Here is a 19,910-nt window from a genome sequence, read left to right on the forward strand (position 1 = left end):
ATAACACAATAATCGATGTTTCTGTAATAAACATCGATTGTTGGAAGAGATAATGTGGCAATCAAAAGTCTATGTTTGGGTTGTGATTCTAGGTTGTAATCTGATTAACTATTTGGGATGTATTTTTTCTGCTTTGTCAGTTGTCAGTGTAGCTTCTCAATAAAAAACAGTTACTATTATCCTTTTTTTAAAAAAATGAGTTGTTTTCTGTGGAAAATGTCGACTACAAGTGGTTCAGAGGTTACTTTTAATGTTTCTGGGACCACAAGTTCCATATCAACCATCGGTGTTTATGGTAACAATCCTTGTGTGCAGATCACAACTGTGAAATTGAATGGCACTAATTTCCATGAATGGTCTTAATCCACCAAAATGTGTATTGGCAGGCAAGGAAAACTAGGGTATGTGAACGGCCGGGAGAAGGAACCAGCTACTAATGATTTTTCATATGATAAGTGGGAGCAAGAGAACTTGATGGTGATGTCTTGGTTACTTAACTCCATGCAACCTCATATTAGCAAAGGATTATTGCTCATGTGGACAGCCAAAGAAGACTGGGATAAAGTTACTAGAACTTATTCCCAGTGGCAAAATATTGCTATATATCAGCAACACCATGAAATTGCTATTATTCATCAAGGGGAGAAGATCTTAGCTACTTATTATTCCACTATTCAAAGTCTATGGCAAGAGTTGGAACATTATCAATTGTTACAATGGGATACTAACGCTAATAGGGACAGACATAAAAAACAGGTCGAACAGATTAGAACATTTGATTTCTTAGCTGGTTTGAATTCTACGCAAGAGTAGACAATGTATAGATTTTGGCAAAGATGAGCTTCCGTTATTGGACTAACTTTATTCCCTGGTTTAGAGTGAAGAATAGTAGAAGAAAGGCATGCAGCCAATTTCTTCCAACAGCAATCATTCAGCTCTTGTAGTCTCTTCTAGCTCCTCTTGAGGGTGCAAAAGGAATCAGTCAAAAGAATAGAGCACCGAATAAGAAGGATAAGATGAGATGCAATGCAACCATTATGGGAAAACTCATCATACATGGGAGACTTATTAGCCATGGTAGGCTAGTGAAGTTCAACCATCCTAGACAGCCCCCCTTCCCCCTCTTTGAAAAGTATAAAGCCAAACTTATCACTAAGGGGTACCCACCTGATGACTACAAGGAAACGTTTGCACTTTTAGCCAAGATGAACTTTATATAGGTTATACTCCCTTACAGCTAATTTTTCTAGGCCACTATTGTTGAAGTGATAAAATCCCTTGATATACATTGATACACCACAGTCCGACAGCTTAAGCTTTTGGAGTAAATGGTTGTTTGACATGGTATCAGAGCCGAAGGTCCTATGTTCAAATCTCGAGAGTAGCAAATATGCCTCGCTAATATATTATTCTCCCATGGGGGGTCAGGAAAAATCAGGTCCGGCCCAGGGACCGGGAAATCAAGCCCGGCCTATTTATGGTGTAAGTGTCCCTCCACCCTTGTCAGTATGTTCCCGTGTGGAGTTCCCACCCCACATGTGTGGGGGGTGTTGAAGTGATAAAATCCCTTGATATACATTGATACACCACACTCAGACAGCTTAAGCTTTGGGAGTAAATGGTTGTTTGACAGCTATATCAACTAGATGTGAAGAATTCGTTTCTCCATGGAGACTTGAAGGAGGAAGTGTAAATGCCTCCCTCACCCGGTTTCATATTCCCCAACAATGAAGGACAAGTTTGTAGGTTGAAGAAGTCCTTTTATGAACTTAAACAATCTTTCCAGGCTTGATTTGAGAGGTTCAATTAGGCAGTGAAGAAGAGTGGATATTCCCAAAGTCAGGCCAACCATACACCTTTTGTGAAGCGATGGGAACAATCGATTATGGTTTTGATTATTTATATGGATGATATTGTGATGACAGAAAATGATTTCAGAAGATCCAAAAATTAAATGATGTTTTGGCAAAAGAATTTGAGAATAAGGATCTAGGACATGAAATATTTTTGGATATAGAGATCACGGTTATGAATGTCAATATTAAATTGCGTTGAATAGTCTATCACAGCACGTGGAAGCTTGGCGGAGCTATAGAATGAATGGCTAAGCCCTAGAGGGATAGGACCAATTAAAACACAATTACGTAACTTAAACTAATTTACCAATTAAACTAAGTAAGGCAATTTAATACTATGGCCTTCCAAGCCAATAGTAGGTCCAATCACATAGACTACAATAGATACGCAAATTCTAGCAACTAGTCTATAAACGATAGTATGCTTGTGTGTGCTTTATAAGTTAGGTGCCTAACATATAATCTGATTCAAGCATTCATATGATTTAACTAATGAACACATAAGCAAGAATAGAATTGCAAACATTATTCCCAAACACAAGCATATATAGTGGTTCAGTTTCTCTACTCTACTCCCGGCAAACGCACTCTCCATGAGTGTACTAGTATTCATTTTCGGAGGTTTTAAATCAGGTTCACCTCTAACCTTTACAGCCTTACACAAGGACACAGGTCCTACACAAGAACCTAACGTACACTCCCGCCAAAGGCTCCCCGTAAGAGACTTTAGTTGGTTTTCTATCGGCTAACAAAAAACCTCGGTCCTAGTCCAAGGACCTACGTTTACTCCCGCTAGAGGCTCTCACGAAGACTAACACGTATGCACTTGTGTCCAATGAATTCGGCCATACACAAGAGCCTAGATCCTACGTAAGAACCTATCAACTTTGGGTTACAAACTCTTATTATCAATCCTACATAAGGAAAGAAAGTATATGGACTCACTAATTGACAGTTATCGAATTGAGCCCCTTTAACGCATCGTGCTTGAGTCGCTTCTTCAAAGCTCTCCCGTGTTTGAATCTGCACCTCAATTGCTCCACCAATCGTTGATGTCGATGCTTGCCAGTGCTTCAGCTCCAAGATCAAATAGCTTGCATGCGATGCTCCATTTGAGGTGACCAAGGTGATGAGAGGGTGGTAGAATCTCCTAAAACTAATGGGATTGTTGAAATCCTAGGGGATTCACCTATAAGAGGCTTCTAGAGGATTTAGACAAAAGATGTGCCAATGAGATTGAGTCTAAACTCTAGAAAATAGTGGAGCTAAATATCATCTTCAGGATGGAGGTTAAAATCCTCATTAGAGTGAAAATCTCAAGGAAGATGACTTGGAACTCATGGGATTAAAGGTCTAGGATGTGTGGTTTGAGTGAGAAAACACCTAATCTTCTATTGCACAAAAACCCCATCAAAAAGCCCAAATACCGAATGCCCTATATATAGGAACCAAGTTCCAACGATAAAAATGTTAGACAAACTGAAATATACCTTATATAGCTAGCATACCTTGTATCAAAGCTTCACTGATCCAAATCCAGCACCACCTGTCAGATCCGACCATCTCCGCTGCGTGTAGTGAGCTTTTTTGGTTACGTGGACTTCTTTCCGACTTGGGCGTTCCTGTGCAGAATCCTACTCCACTCCATGTTAATAATCTCAGTGTCATTCAGATTGCCTCTAACCCGGTTTTTCATGAACGGACGAAGCATATTGAAGTTGAATGTCACTTTATCCGCAAGAAATTTCAATCTGGGCTCATTTCTCTACCACATGTTGCATCCCATGATCAGATTGCAGACATTCTCACCAAGTCCCTAACTTTTGCACGTCACTCATTTCTCGTTGGCAAACTATTACTTGTCGATGACCCGCATTAGTTTGAGGGGGGATGTTAGACAGACTGAAATATACCTTGCATAGCTAGCATACCTTGTATAGTTGGTTTCCATAGGTAGAGGATTCTGATTTTATTACTTTCCTTGTATAGATGTTGTAATCTCTATATATTCAACCCTTTTGCGTTGTCTCAAATACACAAAAGCTTTCAGCTCTTCTCGGTTTACAAAAAAAATGAGCAGAAATCAGCTGGATCGACCGTCGAGCGATGCCTTCGATCGATCGAACTCCCCTTCAATCGATTAGGTGATGTATCGATTAATCGCTCTAAATCCAGCATTTAGTGAGTTTGTTACTGGACAATTTGGGCCATGTTCGATCACTCGAGCCCGATCAATCGGAGTCGATCAATGACACCTATGAGTCTATTGTTTTTGGGCAGTTTGGTTTAACAGCAACTCGAGACCTCTATAGCTTATCTAAGTATGTTCAAATGAGGCTTCTAAGGCTAATGGATGATCAAACAAGGTTTACCTATTAGGCCATGATCATATAGAGGTTCAAGGGTTGTTTTGGGTCAAGGTTAGGGTTGTTAGACAGACTCACATGCCTTGTATATCTTATATACCTTGTATAGCTAGTATACCTTGTATAGTTCATTTCCATAGGTAGAGGATTCTGATTTTATTATTTTCCTTGTATAGATGACTGTAACTCTGTATATCCAACCCCTTGGGTTGTCTCAAATACAGAAAATCATTCAGCTCCTCTCTAGTATCAGATACTGTAATCTTTGTTTACATAATATCAGAGATTCACTGATCCAAAACCAGCACCACCTGTCAGATCCGACCTTCCCTGCATCCGGCCACCATCTCTGCTGTGTCTGGCCTCCATCCCTATTGCATCCGGCCACCATCCCTGCTTGTCCCTGCTGTGTCCGGCCACTATCCAGTCGTACCTGCTCGTCCCTGCTGCGTCCGGCCACTATCCGACGATCCCTGCTCGTCCCTGCTCATTCGGCCACCATCCGACCATCCCTACTCGTCCCTGCTGCGTCCCTGCTCGTCCGGCCATCATCCGACCCTCTGCTGCTGCACGCCCTACTGCATGATTTTCCAAATCCAACCCATGGGTCCACTCCTTTGACTTGTCGTGGCTGCAACAAGGTGGGTCATGTCGTCGCTCAATGCAAAGAATGGTGCCCTTATTGTCGACGGACTGGTCATGGTATTCAGGACTGCCGTACACATGCCTATGCATCTTCTTTCGACCGTGGACGTGGTGGTTGTGGTGGGCGGTGGTCGTGCTCTTTCTGCTACTGCTGCCACTATTTCTTCCGAGCCATCTGTTACTAATACTGCATCTACTGTTTCTGTTGAAGGTCTTTCATCACCTTTGACTCCTACGATGCTCCAGCAAATCGTTCAGGCCCTTTCTGCGGCCGGAATGTCAAGTATATCCCCATCTTCTACATGGTTCTTCAATTCGGGTGCTTCCAATCATATGACTGGTGCTGTATCCCATCTTCATGACATTCGTCCCTACACCGAAAATCAGGCTATTTCTACTGCGGATGGCACTAGACTACCCATTCAGTCTGTTGGATCATTGACTTTCTCTCCTTCTGCTCATCGCCAGTTCACCCTTCGTGATGTGTTTCATGTCCCTCACCTCTCCAATTTAATTTCAGTTGGTCAACTCACATCCAATAACTACTTAGTCATATTTCTTCACAACTGTTGTTTTGTGCAGGATCTGGCAACGGGAAAGGTACTTGGGATGGGTAGGCCGCATGGTCGTCTGTACGTACTGGACTTTGATTCATTTGTCACTCCGGCTCGTTGTTTCTTTTCTCCATCTTCATCAGATATTTGTTCAGCAAATAAATTGTGGAAACTGTGACACTTTCGCCTGGGTCATCCACATTCCGATAAGTTAATTCAGTTATTTTCTTCTGGCATGTTAAGGAACATTTCTCTTAATAAAAAAGATTTGGATTATTCTTGTACATCTTGTTGTCTTTCAAAAAGTAAGTGTATTCTTTTTCCTCTAAATACTACGAAATCCTCTTCAATGTTTGAACTAGTGCATACCGATGTCTGGGGTCCTTCACCAATTATGTCTCTCTCTGGGTTACGATACTATGTTATATTCATTGATGATTTCACACGTTACACCTGGATTTACTTTCTGCACTCGAAGTCACAGGTTTTTGAAAAATTCAGGATATTTCACTCTATGGTGGAGACTCAATTTCGGGTTCCAGTTCAAACTCTCCGCTCTGACTCAGGGGGGGAATATCTCTTAACAGATTTTCGTACATTTCTTCAAGGTCATAGGATTATTCATCAGACCACCTGTTCTGATACTCCACAACAGAACGGGGTGGCTGAACGAAAAAATCATCATATTGTTGAAACTGCCAACACCCCGATGACAGCTATGAGTGTTCTTCGTTCTTTATGGGCGGAAGCAATGTTACATTCAATTTACTTAATTAACCGGATGTCAACCAACGTTCTGAACAGTAAATCTCCACACTTTGTTCTCACCGGCTTACCTCCTGCATATTCCACATTTCGTGTTTTTGGTTGTGTCTGTTATGTTCACCTGGCTTCACGTGAGCGTAACAAACTTTCTCCAAAATCGATCAAATGTATGTACTTGGGATTTAGAGAAACTCAAAAGGGTTTTAGATGTTATGATCCGATTTCTCATCGTGTTCGGGTTTCAAGACATGTTGTTTTTCTTAAACATATTGCCTTTCATTCATCTCTTCCTCCTCCGCACACCCAAAACTCTCCTGGTCTAACCACCTTTCCTGATATTCCTCTTGCCTCGCGTACTCTCCCTCGTCCGTTGCAGGTTTACTCGCGTCGACCACGTACAGATCTACCACCTATTACTTATCCTGAACCTACTGTACCTGTTGCAAATCTTGAACCTACCTTGATACGTCGTTCCGATCATGTACAATGAGCGCCTGATCGCTTGATATGCTCTATGTCTGCCATGAATGCTACTCTGAACACTGTTTTTATTCCTACTTCATACTCTCAGGCAACCACTCATGATTGTTGGAAGAAGGTTATGGCAAAAGAACTTGTGGCATTGGATGAAATTCATACGTGGGACATTATCACTCGACCCGCTGACCAACAGCTAATTGGTAACAAGTGGATTTATTCTGTCAAGCTCAAGTCTGATGGATCATTGGATCAATACAAGGCTCGACTTGTCACTCAGGGATACAAACAAAAATGCGGAATTGATTATGATGAGACATTCACTCCTGTGACCAAGATGAAAACCGTTCATACTCTTCAGGCAATATCTTCCTTTCGCTCTTGGCCACTTGCTCAGATGGATATGAAAAATGCTTTTCTTCATGGAGACCTCCAAGAAACTGTATATTTGAAACCTCTTCCTAGCTCTTTAATCCCTGACAATAAGGTATGTCGCCTAAAGAAAGCCTTGTATGGCCTCAAACAGGCACCTTGGGCATGGTTCCAACACTTTCACGATGTTGTTACAGGTGCTGGCTTTACTCAAAGTAGTCATGACCCAAACTTATTTTTGCGCACCACTGCTTGCAGCATTGTCATTGTTATCGTCTATGTTGATGACCTCCTTCTGACTGGTAGCGATGCTACTGGCATCTCAGCTTTAAAGGATGTTCTGCAATCATCCTTCAAGATGAAAGACCTCGGCAATCTCACATACTTTCTTGGACTTGAAATTTCACGTTCTAAACGTGGGATCCTGGTCAGCCAGCGCAAATATACCAAGGATCTTCTCGCCTTGGTATCATTGACGGATCAGAAGACAATTCAGACTCCCTTAGAACTTAACGTTCAATATGGCCGTGACGATGGTGATCTACTTGCGCAGCCCGACTTATACCGTCGTTTGGTTGGGAGTCTGGTTTACTTAACTATGACTCGCCCTGATATTGTCTACGTTGTCCAAGTCGTCAATCAGTTTGTTTCTGCTCCTCAGACTCTTCATATGACTGCGGTGTTGCGCATCCTACGGTACCTACGTGGAACTCTAGATCGATCACTGTTCTTCTCCTCCACGGCGTCTCTGGACCTTCGTGCTTATTCGGATGCTGATTGGGCCGGTTGCGCTCTCACACGAAGATCTACCACAGGCTACTATGTTTTTCTCGGCACTTCTCTCATCTCTTGGAAGTGTAAGAAGCAGGTCACTGTTTTCAAATCGAGCATAGAAGCCGAGTATCAGGCAATGTCCGCTGCGTGTAGTGAGCTTGTCTGGTTACGTGGACTTCTTTCCGACTTGCGCATTCCTCTGTAGAATCCTACTCCACTCCATGTCGATAATCTAAGTGCTATTCAGATTGCCTCTAACCCGGTTTTTCATGAACGGACGAAGCATATTGAAATTGACAGTCACTTTATCCGCGAGAAATTTCAGTCTGGGCTCATTTCTCTTCCACATGTTGCATCCCATGATCAGATTGCCGACATTCTCACCAAGTCCCTCACTTCTGCACGTCACTCATTTCTAGTTGGCAAACTATTACTTGTCGATGACCAACATTAGTTTGACGGGGGATGTTAGACAGGCTCACATGCCTTGTATACCTTGTATAGCTAGTATACCTTGTATAGTTCATTTCCATATGTAGAGGATTCTGATTTTATTATTTTCCTTGTATAGATGACTATAATCTCTATATATTCAACCCCTTGGGTTGTCTCGAGTACAGAAATCATTCAGCTCATCTCTGGTATCAGATACTGTAATCTTTGTTTACAAGGGTCACCAAGGCACCTCATATACTTGATCTTTGCTCCCTGATGCTCCATGTCCTCTTGAGTCTTCGGTCTTCAGCTTCCAAGAGCTCAACCGACTCCCTGACACAAGGACTCACGTGATTGACAAACAAGGTGTACAAATAAGTGCACTAAGAAGTATCGGTCGACACACCGGCCTAACGAAAATATGATATGATACAACGTCACGTATCAATATCAGGGCCATATCAGCCCATATCGGTCAGGATTTTTTCTTGAAGCCAAAGAATTAAGAAAAATATCATGAAAAAAGAGAATGATAAGATATTCAATAATCAATTATTTTGTGTATGTTGGACAAGCATATGATGGTGTATCGGACCATTTTGATGAGAATATTGTCTGTCAATTTGACTTGTTAAAGGTTAACTAAATGGGCCCTAATTGAACACAAATCAAGCATGATTTGGTGAACTGGGGCCCATTACATTGAAATACAACAAAAATAAGATGAAAATATCAAAAAGAAAGTGAATGTTTACCCTTCTTTTTGATTTTTCTCATTATCGTCCACTTTGCTTCGATTTGTCGAATCCCAGTCAAATCATTTGTTTTTATCCCAAAATAGGTCTAGATCTAGCCTAAAATGAGTTTTTAAGCTTCTTCCATAATTTAAATGGAAAAAAAAAAAAAAGCGAGAAGAGTGCAATTTTGAAGGAAAAAAAAATTCAAAATTAGACTTCAATGAGCATATTGGCCTTTATCGGCCATATCGGTGCTGATACGCCCTGTATCGGCCATATCAGGTCAATTTTTTCAAATCGGGCCAATATGACCCTGTATTGCATATTGTCTTGCATCAATATGGATATGACATGGCCGTATCGGCGAATACGATACCGATATTCATATCCATGAGAGAGACTGCTCGATCAAAGAAACGTATCTTTATATCTCAAAGAAACTACACCTTAGACTAAAGGAGATTGGTAAGCTAGGCTCCCGACCAACAAACGCTCCTATTGATCATAATCATAAGCTACGCCGAAGTGAGGGGAACTGTTACCGAATAAAGAGATGTATCTAAGGTTGGTTACCCGACTGCTCTTATCTCTCTCACCAAATCTGATATAACATATGCAGTAAGTGTGGTGGTAGGTTTATGCAGGCTCCACGGGTTCCTAACTTGGAGGTGGTTGATAGAATCTTGAGATATTTGAAGACATCTCCTAGGAAGGGTCTTTTGTTTGTAGATATGGCCATCTATGCATAAAGAGCTACATAGAGGCAGATTGAGCTGGTGGTAGATGATAGAAAGCTGACTACAGGATATTGCACTTTCGTGGGAGGAAATTGATCACTTGGAGAAGCAAGAAACCAATGTAGTGGCTAACTCTAGCATTGAAGCAGAGTACATGCCTATGGAAAATGGTGTAGTAGAGTTATGATGGCTGAAAATTCTGTCGTGTGGCTTGGGAGTCAAGGCAGATGCTCCTATGAAGTTGTTTTGTCAGAACAAGGCAACCATTAGGATAGACAAAATCCAATTTAGCATGATCATACCAAGCATATTGAAGTTGATAGGCCCTTCATCTGTGAGCAAGTTATCTCCCAAGATCTTTGTTTACCATTTATACCAACTTGAGAATCAACTTGTTGACATTCTCACTAAGGGAACCATTAAGACAGCATTAGAATCTGTTCTTAGACAAAATCCAGTTTAAGATGATCATACCAAGCATATTGAAGTTCATAGGTACTTCATTTGTGAGAAAGTTATTTCTCAAGATCTTGTTTACCATTTATACCAACTGAGAATCAACTGGTTGACATTCTCACTAAGGGAGCTATTAAGACAACATCAGAATATGTTCTTAGCAAGCTAAGCATGATAGATATCTATGCTCAACTTGAAGGGGAGTGTTGAGAAATGAGGTTAGAATGGCTTTTTTTTGTAATACTAGTACTAATAAGTTGTTTTTTGGTCAGGCGAGTACTAGGAGGGTGTTATTTGTAATCTTTTCCAAAGTTGCCTATAAAAATAATGAGGGGGCTGACACATCTAGGTTTAAGCTCTCCAAAACTTCTCCTTTTTTCCTTCTTTTCTTCTCTCCTCTTTCATCTCTCTTACTAGTTCTTTTCCATTTATTTCTTCTGATATCATTTTGAATTTGGCCAAGGCAATTGGCAATTGATTTCATTGAAAAAATAAAATGTCGTATATGCACAATATGTCCAAAGGCAATATGACCAAAAATATGTTTGTCCCTCCAGAGTGCAATAATGAGTCAACTAATATATTGTGATACATTGAATCTAGAAAATTTCACCTTTACTCTTGCAGAACTTGGATATTTCTACCCTCCCATATCTATAAATCATAGAAATCGTCATTATTATGGACACATCAAACATTTGGTTTCCACATTTACATACAACATTGAACATGACAAATTCTGTTTTCTCGAACACATGAATACACACAGACTTGCAAAAGTCAAGATTGTGCAGATTCTAAAAAGAGACAGCTGTGTAATCTCTTCATACTGATGATCTTGCTTTCTTTTTTTTTCATGAATAATGAACAGTTGCATTAGCCCCTGATAATATAGTGGAATTACATGCTTATTATTGTAACTTATTCTCTGGTAAAAACAGTAAGCTCTTAAAAGGAAGTACAATAATTTACCTTCAAAATGTTAACAAGATGCGTCTTGATATTATCTTGCAGACGGTCGGGGCGGTGAAGTCGAGAAGGATCAAGGCCACATAGTGCTAACGTATCCGGCTTCTCCAAACACTAATACAGTAGGAATCTCGTCAGTCATAAGTCGTAACCTCCACATAACAAAAGCAACTCTTAATGACGAGATCAAAAAAACACCTCCACATAACAAAATCATCTCTTCATGTTGACATAAAAAACCAAGCAAATCAACAGTTACTTGCCTGAGAATTGAAGCCATGACATGTGAATAGTATTCTAGTGCTTCCAAGTCCCTATAGGAGATGAGCAAGTTGTAAGGCATAAATTCTTTTTCAAATGTACAATGAGAACATTCACAAGATATTGAAATTTCAGTCCGTACGTATGTACAAAAGCAGCATCTGCTACCAAATCAGGCCGAAATTAGTTAGTTGTCTAAAACTAAATAATCAATAAAGTTCATGAAAGTCAACTACAAAAAAAAAAAAAAAAAAAACACAATCAAGGCTTCTGAGAAATATAGCGACCATAAATAATAAAAATCCATCTAAGGCTAAGTTGTTGATGCTTGCCTTGCAGAATAGATGGACATATTTTCTTAAAAGAATTTTCGTGTATATAGGATCTCTTCGTACCTAATGTGACGATCACTAGTGGAGAGACAAGTGAGTTTCCAATTACAATAGGCTTATACCATGAGTCAGAAATGAGTTGGCAATCATTTTACATTGGTTACGGGAAGAGTTAACTAGGTGTTCACAGGAAGATGTCTCATGATGTATGTTGTTTGCAGATGAACGAGTTTTGATTAAGGAGACAAGGGGGTAAATGCAATGATAGAACTACAGATGATACTTTAGACAAGGGGGTTTTAAAATTAACTGGACAAGAACATAGTATATGCAATACAATTTTAGTAACAATAGGAGTGGAAATAAGAAATGATTTGAGATTGATGGCCAAGTACCCCAAAATGACCACTTCCGATATCTTAGGTTGATAATTCAGGAGGACAGAGAGATTGAGAAAGAGATGCCTAATTGCTCATAAAATAAGCGTAGGGTGGATGAAGTGGAGATGTGCAGCTGGAGTTTTATGTGACCACAACATACAACCAAACAAAAGGAGAGATTTTATCAAAGAGCTATAAGACCAATCATGCTTTATGAGAGAGAATGTTGAGCAATCAAGGAACAATACATTCACAGAATGAAACTAAACTAAGATGATGAGGACGTCACTTCACGTACACCTTTGCGTACGTATCAGAGGAGGCGGGCCACACCGATTTCCCTGTGGCTAGGCGAGTACCCGTGATCGTGTTGAAGACCCCATGTGCATGTGCAAGCATCTGGAAGACCCCACACTAGGAAGATGCACATGGGCTGCTTTATGGAGTAATCCGGACCATTGGATTGGAGGTACGTGACGATCGGGCCGTTGGATCGCATGATCGGGCCATTGAGCGTAGATCGTCCACACTATTTTTTCTTAAATTTTATCATCTTATAGGATTTAGTTTTGTTTACTTTATGTTTGGACGCCATTATGAGTGTTTTTAGTTGATTTTAGTTAGACTAGGGCTATTTTCGTCAAAATTCACAAAACATGGTGTTTATTGTAATTTTTGAACCTTCTTGGAGTTAAAAGAGGGTGGGCGCGTGACCCTCTTCCTCCTTGGATTTTGTGATATATATATATATAGAGAGAGAGAGAGCTCTTGCTTTCTTCTTCCATCTTCGTGAGATTTGAAGATACTTCCATGTGATTTGGAAGAAAGATTGGTGCGAGGCCAATCTTCATCAACGGATGTAAGAGGTCTCCATCTATGCCCACACCATCATATCTTTTCCCCTCCATCAAGGTATTTTCTTCAAGTTCTTCAATTTTCTCATCCTAACCCCTCATCTTCTCATAAACTCATCTTTCTTTTACCCATCTACAATCCCAAACCCTAACCGACCTAAACCCATCCATCCCACGCCACACGTGTGAATCCTTTGGGTTGGTCGTACGGCCACACCTTGCCTCTTTTGGTTTTCCATCATCTTTATATTAAAACCCCTTTCTTTGATTCCCGAAACCCTAACCCTAAATCTAAAATCCCTAACTTTCCTACTTTTCCAAATTACCCGAACCATAATTTTTACCTTGGGTTGTATTAGGTTCTTTACTTTGAAATAGACTATATCATATGCTAATTGGATGTCCCTACATCCATTAGATCCCAGTTTCCTTTTATTTAATGATCTCGTGTGACGATGTTGGTAACTTATGCTAGGATTATGCATGATGTTCTTTTGGTTTTCATAGTATTCGTGATGATCATGGCAACGTTTGTGTTTTTTTTTTTTTTTGGTTAATTGTCTTAATTTTGTTACTTGATCTCACATGTTATTTGGTTCATGCATCGGTCCTGCATCATAAGATGTTGAGATGGATGAGTGACATGACAATGATAGAATTAGAAATGAATGCATTTAAAGTAACTTACAAGCAACCCAAATAAGTAATAAGATGAGGGAAAGTAAATTTTGATGATTTGGACATGTGTATTGGAGACCAAGAACTATTGAGGAATGGAAAGGGAAAGGGGAAAGCCCTAAAGGATGTGGGTGGAGGTATTAATAAAAGATTTGATGACCTATGGTTTACTTGAGGATATGGTCCCTGATAGAATGGAATGGCGGAACAGGATTCATGTAGCCGACCCCAATTAGCCAGGGCAAGGTTTAGATGATGACGATGACAGTATCTCCTTTATAGTCGATGACAAAACTGTGAACTAGTAATTTGGAAATAATATAACAAGTCTAATAAGTGTATCTTCCCCTAATCAAATAATAGTTCAACCATTTTCATTTTTTTTAAGTTCTACAATTTCACTATTATGAACTGGCAAGAGGTAGTCACCTTAGTGTCGTTGACTTCTACACCTAAAGAATTTTAGATGCAAACTACCTCACACTTATGTTGACAATACAAAACAGCTCAACATGAGTAACATGTTCTTTATGAAAGAATAAAGTAGAATTTTTCTGATCAATTAAAGCATTATAAGTTTTCCAGTACCAGATCCCCATTCCACAAAATAAACAAAGAAATTTAATCCAGCATGGTGTATAAAATATTATATCAAATGATGTAATAGCTGGAAGGGGAGAACTGTGTTTTACCTGGTTAACAAAGATATCCCAAAAAAGTGGCCCAATAATAGCTGTTTCCCAATTATGTATATGCAAAACGTCAGGTTGCTTTCCTGATTTCACCAAGTAATCCAGGGATGCACGGGAGAAATAGGTAAATCTGAAAGGATCTGAGCAAGCTTCTATCAGAAAAATGTGAACAAGATATTCATTTTTTGTGGAATTATGAGAACGTTCGTGTGGTTAACAAAGTACTCTGGAATTAGGTATACACATCAAGGACTTGAGTACCCCTTCTTAAATGACAAAACTAAGTAACCAAGTGGTATTTAGGGAGGTCCAAACTCAAAATCATCAGGTCAAAAACTTGCATTTACATAATTAAGGAAACATTCAGTTTAGTGGTGAAGATACATGCACGAAATGTCCCATTATCTGTCACTGTCTGATGTGTTTTTATCATACAGAGTTTAATCCCACATCAGTTTCCTTCTTCCCCAGAGGCTCCCTCCATATAAAATAGGGTAAACTCCTGTCAAGCTATCATGGAAACATCAAATCAGATTACATCAAGGTATTCAATGATAGAAATGGTGACCGTAACAGCCAGCCTTATGGCCATTATGATACAGGCCATTACGAACTTGTAACAATCGATTATTTTTTCAAGGAAAAAATGTATCGGCCCCATAACTTCCCTGTATCGGCCTCTTACAGGCCATTTTTTTCAATTAATATTACTGTTTTTTGATAACATGGATTATATGGTTCCAAGGTTCACACATTTTCCACAAAGTCTACCCAAAATTGCTAGGATACATTTTTTTCCACATTTGAACCATATTGGTTAAACTGTAGATCAAGCTAGGTGAAACCAGAAGATTTTTATTTGGCTAACCAAATTAGCATGATTTAGTCCAATGCAACTGCTAAACCCTTGTTTGACGAAAAATAGATTTGAGCGAGTTTGACTGATTTTGGATGGATAAAGGACATTGCATAGAGAGTAAGTTGATGGGTCCCTTTGGGGCATTACCACATTCAATATTTGCTGAAATTTATGTAAAAAGGAAGAGTTTCTAAGGGAGAGGAAGGAAAGGGAAGATGCTCTCAAGTTGGAGGATGGTATTGATTTTATGGACCCAGTGCCTCTTCAAGGAACCTTTTTGTCTTACAGGGGCACCTTTTTGTCTTAAAAAGACGCCTCAGAACCTTTTGTCCTTAAGTCCATGCCTTTTGCCATTTGAATCCTCTTAACTGTTTCATTCCATTTCTTTTGTTTGAATTCAAAGGAGAGACAGATGTCAACCAATAGCCAAGTGCCATAAGGCAACCCACACATCACATGTCCATGTGCTTGCCACATGATGCACACATGACATCCACATGTGCGCCTAGTGGCTCAGAATCAAAGGTGTCAAAATGCATTTAAAGATACTTGAACTCTAGTCTTTTGGATGAAAACTGAGCCTGATCACTAAGGCAACAACCCATTTAAAATATTAAAATAATTTTTATAAAAGACAATATTTTGAAAGTAGATTTATTTTGAAACCCTTTTCAAAATCCAATATTAGCTAGGAGAAGGCTATTATGATCAAACCATTCAATGATGGAAACCATTACCATACGAACCATTATGGCCATTATTTTTAAAAACCTTAACGGCCCCGTAACAGATTGTACGGGCCTTTTTTTTTTTTTCCTGAAATGGCCATTAACACCCCCCATACACGTACTGGTCCCCACCAAGGTATTCCATAATGGTAATGGTAACCGTAACGGCTACCGTTGTTACCAATACAATATGGGCTGTAACAGCCACTATAGCCCTTGTAAAGGTTGTTACAGATTTCTTTTTTTTCTTTTTTTTAAAGAAACCTATTTCAGCCCTGTAATACTGTTACAGGGCCGTTACAGCCTTACAGGTCAATTTTCCCATAAATATCGTTACGACCCTGTAATGCGTAACAGTTACCGCCATTACCAACGTTGTTAAATGTGACCGCATATTCACATATGCGAAATCTCATATGCATATCGCATATGCCATCATCGCATATGCCACTGCAGTGCATATGCGATCGCATATGCCAAATGTGCGAGGATATGCAATCACATATGCGATGTATGCGATCGCATATCTGCCAACTGTTGGCACATTATTTTGTTTGTTTATTTTTTATTTTTGCAAAAAATCAAACTTTCCTAAATATTGTAACTTTGTAACTATAAGTTGTGTAAGTATATTGTTGAATATAACTTAGTGTTAGTGTAACGAAGTTGTAAATTGTAACTTGTAAGTAGTGTTAGTGTTATAATGTATAAATAATAAACATTAAGATGTAACTTCAAAATTGTATTTGTACAATAAATAGCTTATTGATTGTTTTGTTACTTAACTATATTGTTGAATGTTGAATTTGATGTACTTCATTCATTTTTCTAACAAGTCACAAACTAACTTTATATATGTAAAATTACTATATTAGTTATCTATTGACTTAGGGAAGCTTCTCCTAAGTTCTTATTTTTTCTACATTTTTTTCAATTCTTCTCCTTATTTTTTTGTTTTTTTTTTTCAATATATATATATATGCGACCGCATATGCGATTGTGGATCGCATATGCGCACAAGCATATCCGATCGCACAAAACCGCATATGCGGTTTGACAACATTGGCCGTTACCATTACATAACCATTTTGGAATACCTTGGTTCCCCACAATTACCATTACATAATGACAGTTACCATTCCCTTTTTGCATACCTTGATTATGATGATGATGGTGATTTTTTTTTAAAATGATGACGATTGTATCACTTATGTATAACTATATATGTTATGAGTTTTAAATTATTTTCTTTTCAAATATAAATTACATCATGCATTGTTTTTATTGAAGCAAGCCATACAGATATGTCCAGGTTTCAAGTTTTCTTAGTTGGTTTGGCATGTCTATGCCAAAGTTACATAGGGTCCAAGATGTAAAGCGTCTGCTAACCCTGTTTTGAAAATTCTTTTTGTGATCATTCACAGATCATATTTAATCTTTTATCATTAAGGATGATCTAGCTGGGAACACTGTGAAAGATCATAAGTTCTCACACACAGCTATGAACTCGAAGGACTTGTGAAACCTTAGTTTAACTGTGCAATAACATCCTTGCCAAACAATTTTGCACTAGCAGTTCATACTTCATGGTAATAACAAATACACATTCAGCTGCCTGGAATCCAAATAGTCACTCACTAGTGACCTGCATGTTCCCCAAATGCAATGCACATTTCTTTTAGAATGGCAAGGAAAATGTTTGTGAGAATCTATCTGAGAATGATTTTCCATGAATTCCAATAAATTATGAACTGAGAGTTAAAGAGAATTGATAGCTAATTAGTTCCAACTTCCAAGATAAATGCCCTACCGTTCAAAGTCATCCGAGTAGCCATATATCTTGTCCCGGTTGAAAAACGATGAATGATATAGAGGTTCGATAAATGTAACTCCAATGCCATAGATAACCCTAAACACAAAACATTAAATGATTCAGTGCAAAAAAAAAATAAAATTACATAGAAATAGAGAGCAATTAAATTAAAGCAAGAATTACAACATCGTGGTATGCAAGATTTGACGTCTACATTGGCAATGGCCAAACAACTCATGAAGAGGAGCTTTAACAGGCTGACAATGCTCTGAAGTTCAAGTTTGCCAATCACTCTAACAGGTTGATAGTGAGGAAGAGGGGAAGTTCAACAAGGAGAAAAAAGATTTCAAAAGGCTACAAAATGGTAATGGCAAGCCCAAGATTACAGACAGGCACTCAGATTGCTTTATCTGTGACAGTGATTTAGGAAAGGGAGTGCTCACAACAGAAAGCAATGAACTAGGTCCAAGTCATTGAGGATGACGAACCGAAGATTGGGGCAATAAGGCTGCGTAATACATCAGAAAAGCAAGTGGTGAAGCCAAACCACTTAAACAAAGGTTGATGCACATGGATGTACACATATGCGAAGCCCACTCGATCCACCTGAAAACCAAACTGTTCAGGCGACAAAGCTTTCTGATTCTCTGAGTCAAATTTAGACAGCTGACCACTTCCTAACCACCCATTTGATGGTCACCAACTGAGCAATTAGATCATATGATCACTGGCCCAACATTTGGACAATCCAGATTGGCATGCATGTATGCCACATGTGCAGTGAGCTAATCGCTGCACATGAGTGAGGTTTTACTTTTTCTCTCAGTTGTTGGTTTTTTTTTTTTTGTCAAACTTGCAGTAAGTGGTCATCTAGTATGAGTTTGTGCTCTTAGTTTGTCATTATGTTCTAATCAAGAGGAAGACAGTAATGACAAATAAAAAATCAACAAAAGCCCGGACAACAAAAAGGAGATAGTGCTGAGAAAGAGCCCAAATAATGCTTCATGCTGCACAAAGAAAAACCATTTCTCACCCAGTCCAAATTCTGTTTCCATGCCAGCGACCACCAAAGTAAGAACGAACTTCAGCTTCAACTTTCCGAAATCCCTGTACTTCCTCTAGGTCCAGGCTTGAATACCTGTTAAAAGGGGTGACCCCTTCAAGTCAGTAGCTCAGGAACTTCATCTCAAAGAAATCCATAAACAGTAATCTTGACAAGACCAAGAACAATTTAATATAATTATGCTAGTTGACACAGATTAGAAGAATGATTAGTAATACAGTTGGTAGGCAATTGCTTTGGCTTGGGTCTCTAGTAAGGGGATGTGAAGAGAACCTGACACATGTTCCTTCGTCCGTCCATTAGGATGGCTGATGCAGGACATGAAAATTAAATATGATATGCGAGATTTCAGGCTTAAGATCACATTAGCTCATAAACAATTACACAAATTTCATATCCCACATGAAAGTCCAAACATTCAATTAAGGAGAATCTATGCGGGTCCAGGCCTGCACATGATAGGGCTGGATCAATAAAAATTATGAACCAAACGATACTCAAAGATAATAAATAATCATCCACACATACATACTAATCAGTCCCTAATCCAAGGGATTCAGAAATTCCAATTTGGGGAACCCTAAGGTAAGAAAAATGGCATAAAATTGGAGATTTGAATAATTTAAGGTTAGGTTTAGGGATTTTGGGTGAAAGCGGAGTGAAAGAGAGGAGAGAGACAAACCAGAGAAGTACCGCACGCGTGGACGACAACAATGGCCCAAACGCACGTGCGTATGATCCCAGCCGCACGTGTGTGGGGCCTACTATTCAGAAAAAGGCCACCTTGGCCCTGGTCGGCCAGGGATGGACTCCAAAACTCTCAAATCTCAACTCGATCCGATGTACGGTTTGTGCGTGGTGCTCTGCCGAAGTTTCAGCCCTCCGATAGGGCCAGATTCTGAAATTCTACTGTGGGGAGGAGAATTGCTGCAATAGATGATTGATTCGAAGTGTAGATGATGGGGTGAGATGAGAAGAAGGGATGGTAGAAAATGGGTAGTAGAGATGGCGATAGATGAGGGCAAATCAGGATAGATGTGGCTTCGCACCACGATAGTTAACCCTTCGATGAAGGGAAGGCTTCGCACCCAATTAGGCTTCACAACT

General features: G+C 39.4%; 1 protein-coding gene across 5 annotated transcripts in view; it reads right to left on the reverse strand.

Annotated features, from left to right (window-relative positions):
* LOC131228515 (probable starch synthase 4, chloroplastic/amyloplastic) overlaps positions 1–19,910 on the reverse strand; it is a 57,353-nt gene that overhangs the window by 18,710 nt on the left and 18,733 nt on the right. For all 5 annotated transcript variants that reach the window (XR_009162993.1, XM_058224208.1, XM_058224207.1 and 2 more), the window contains exons 8-12: positions 18,774–18,878; positions 17,738–17,836; positions 14,341–14,470; positions 11,407–11,457; positions 11,147–11,257 (exon numbers count right to left, since the gene is read on the reverse strand). Coding sequence is in view for 4 of the 5 variants with exons in the window: in XM_058224208.1 (XP_058080191.1) it covers positions 11,147–11,257; positions 11,407–11,457; positions 14,341–14,470; positions 17,738–17,836; positions 18,774–18,878 (496 nt within the window). In the remaining variant the exon portion in view is untranslated. The remainder of the gene's footprint in view (positions 1–11,146; positions 11,258–11,406; positions 11,458–14,340; positions 14,471–17,737; positions 17,837–18,773; positions 18,879–19,910) is intronic.

Source organism: Magnolia sinica, chromosome 16, assembly GCF_029962835.1.
Source record: "Magnolia sinica isolate HGM2019 chromosome 16, MsV1, whole genome shotgun sequence".
NCBI lineage: Eukaryota > Viridiplantae > Streptophyta > Magnoliopsida > Magnoliales > Magnoliaceae > Magnolia > Magnolia sinica.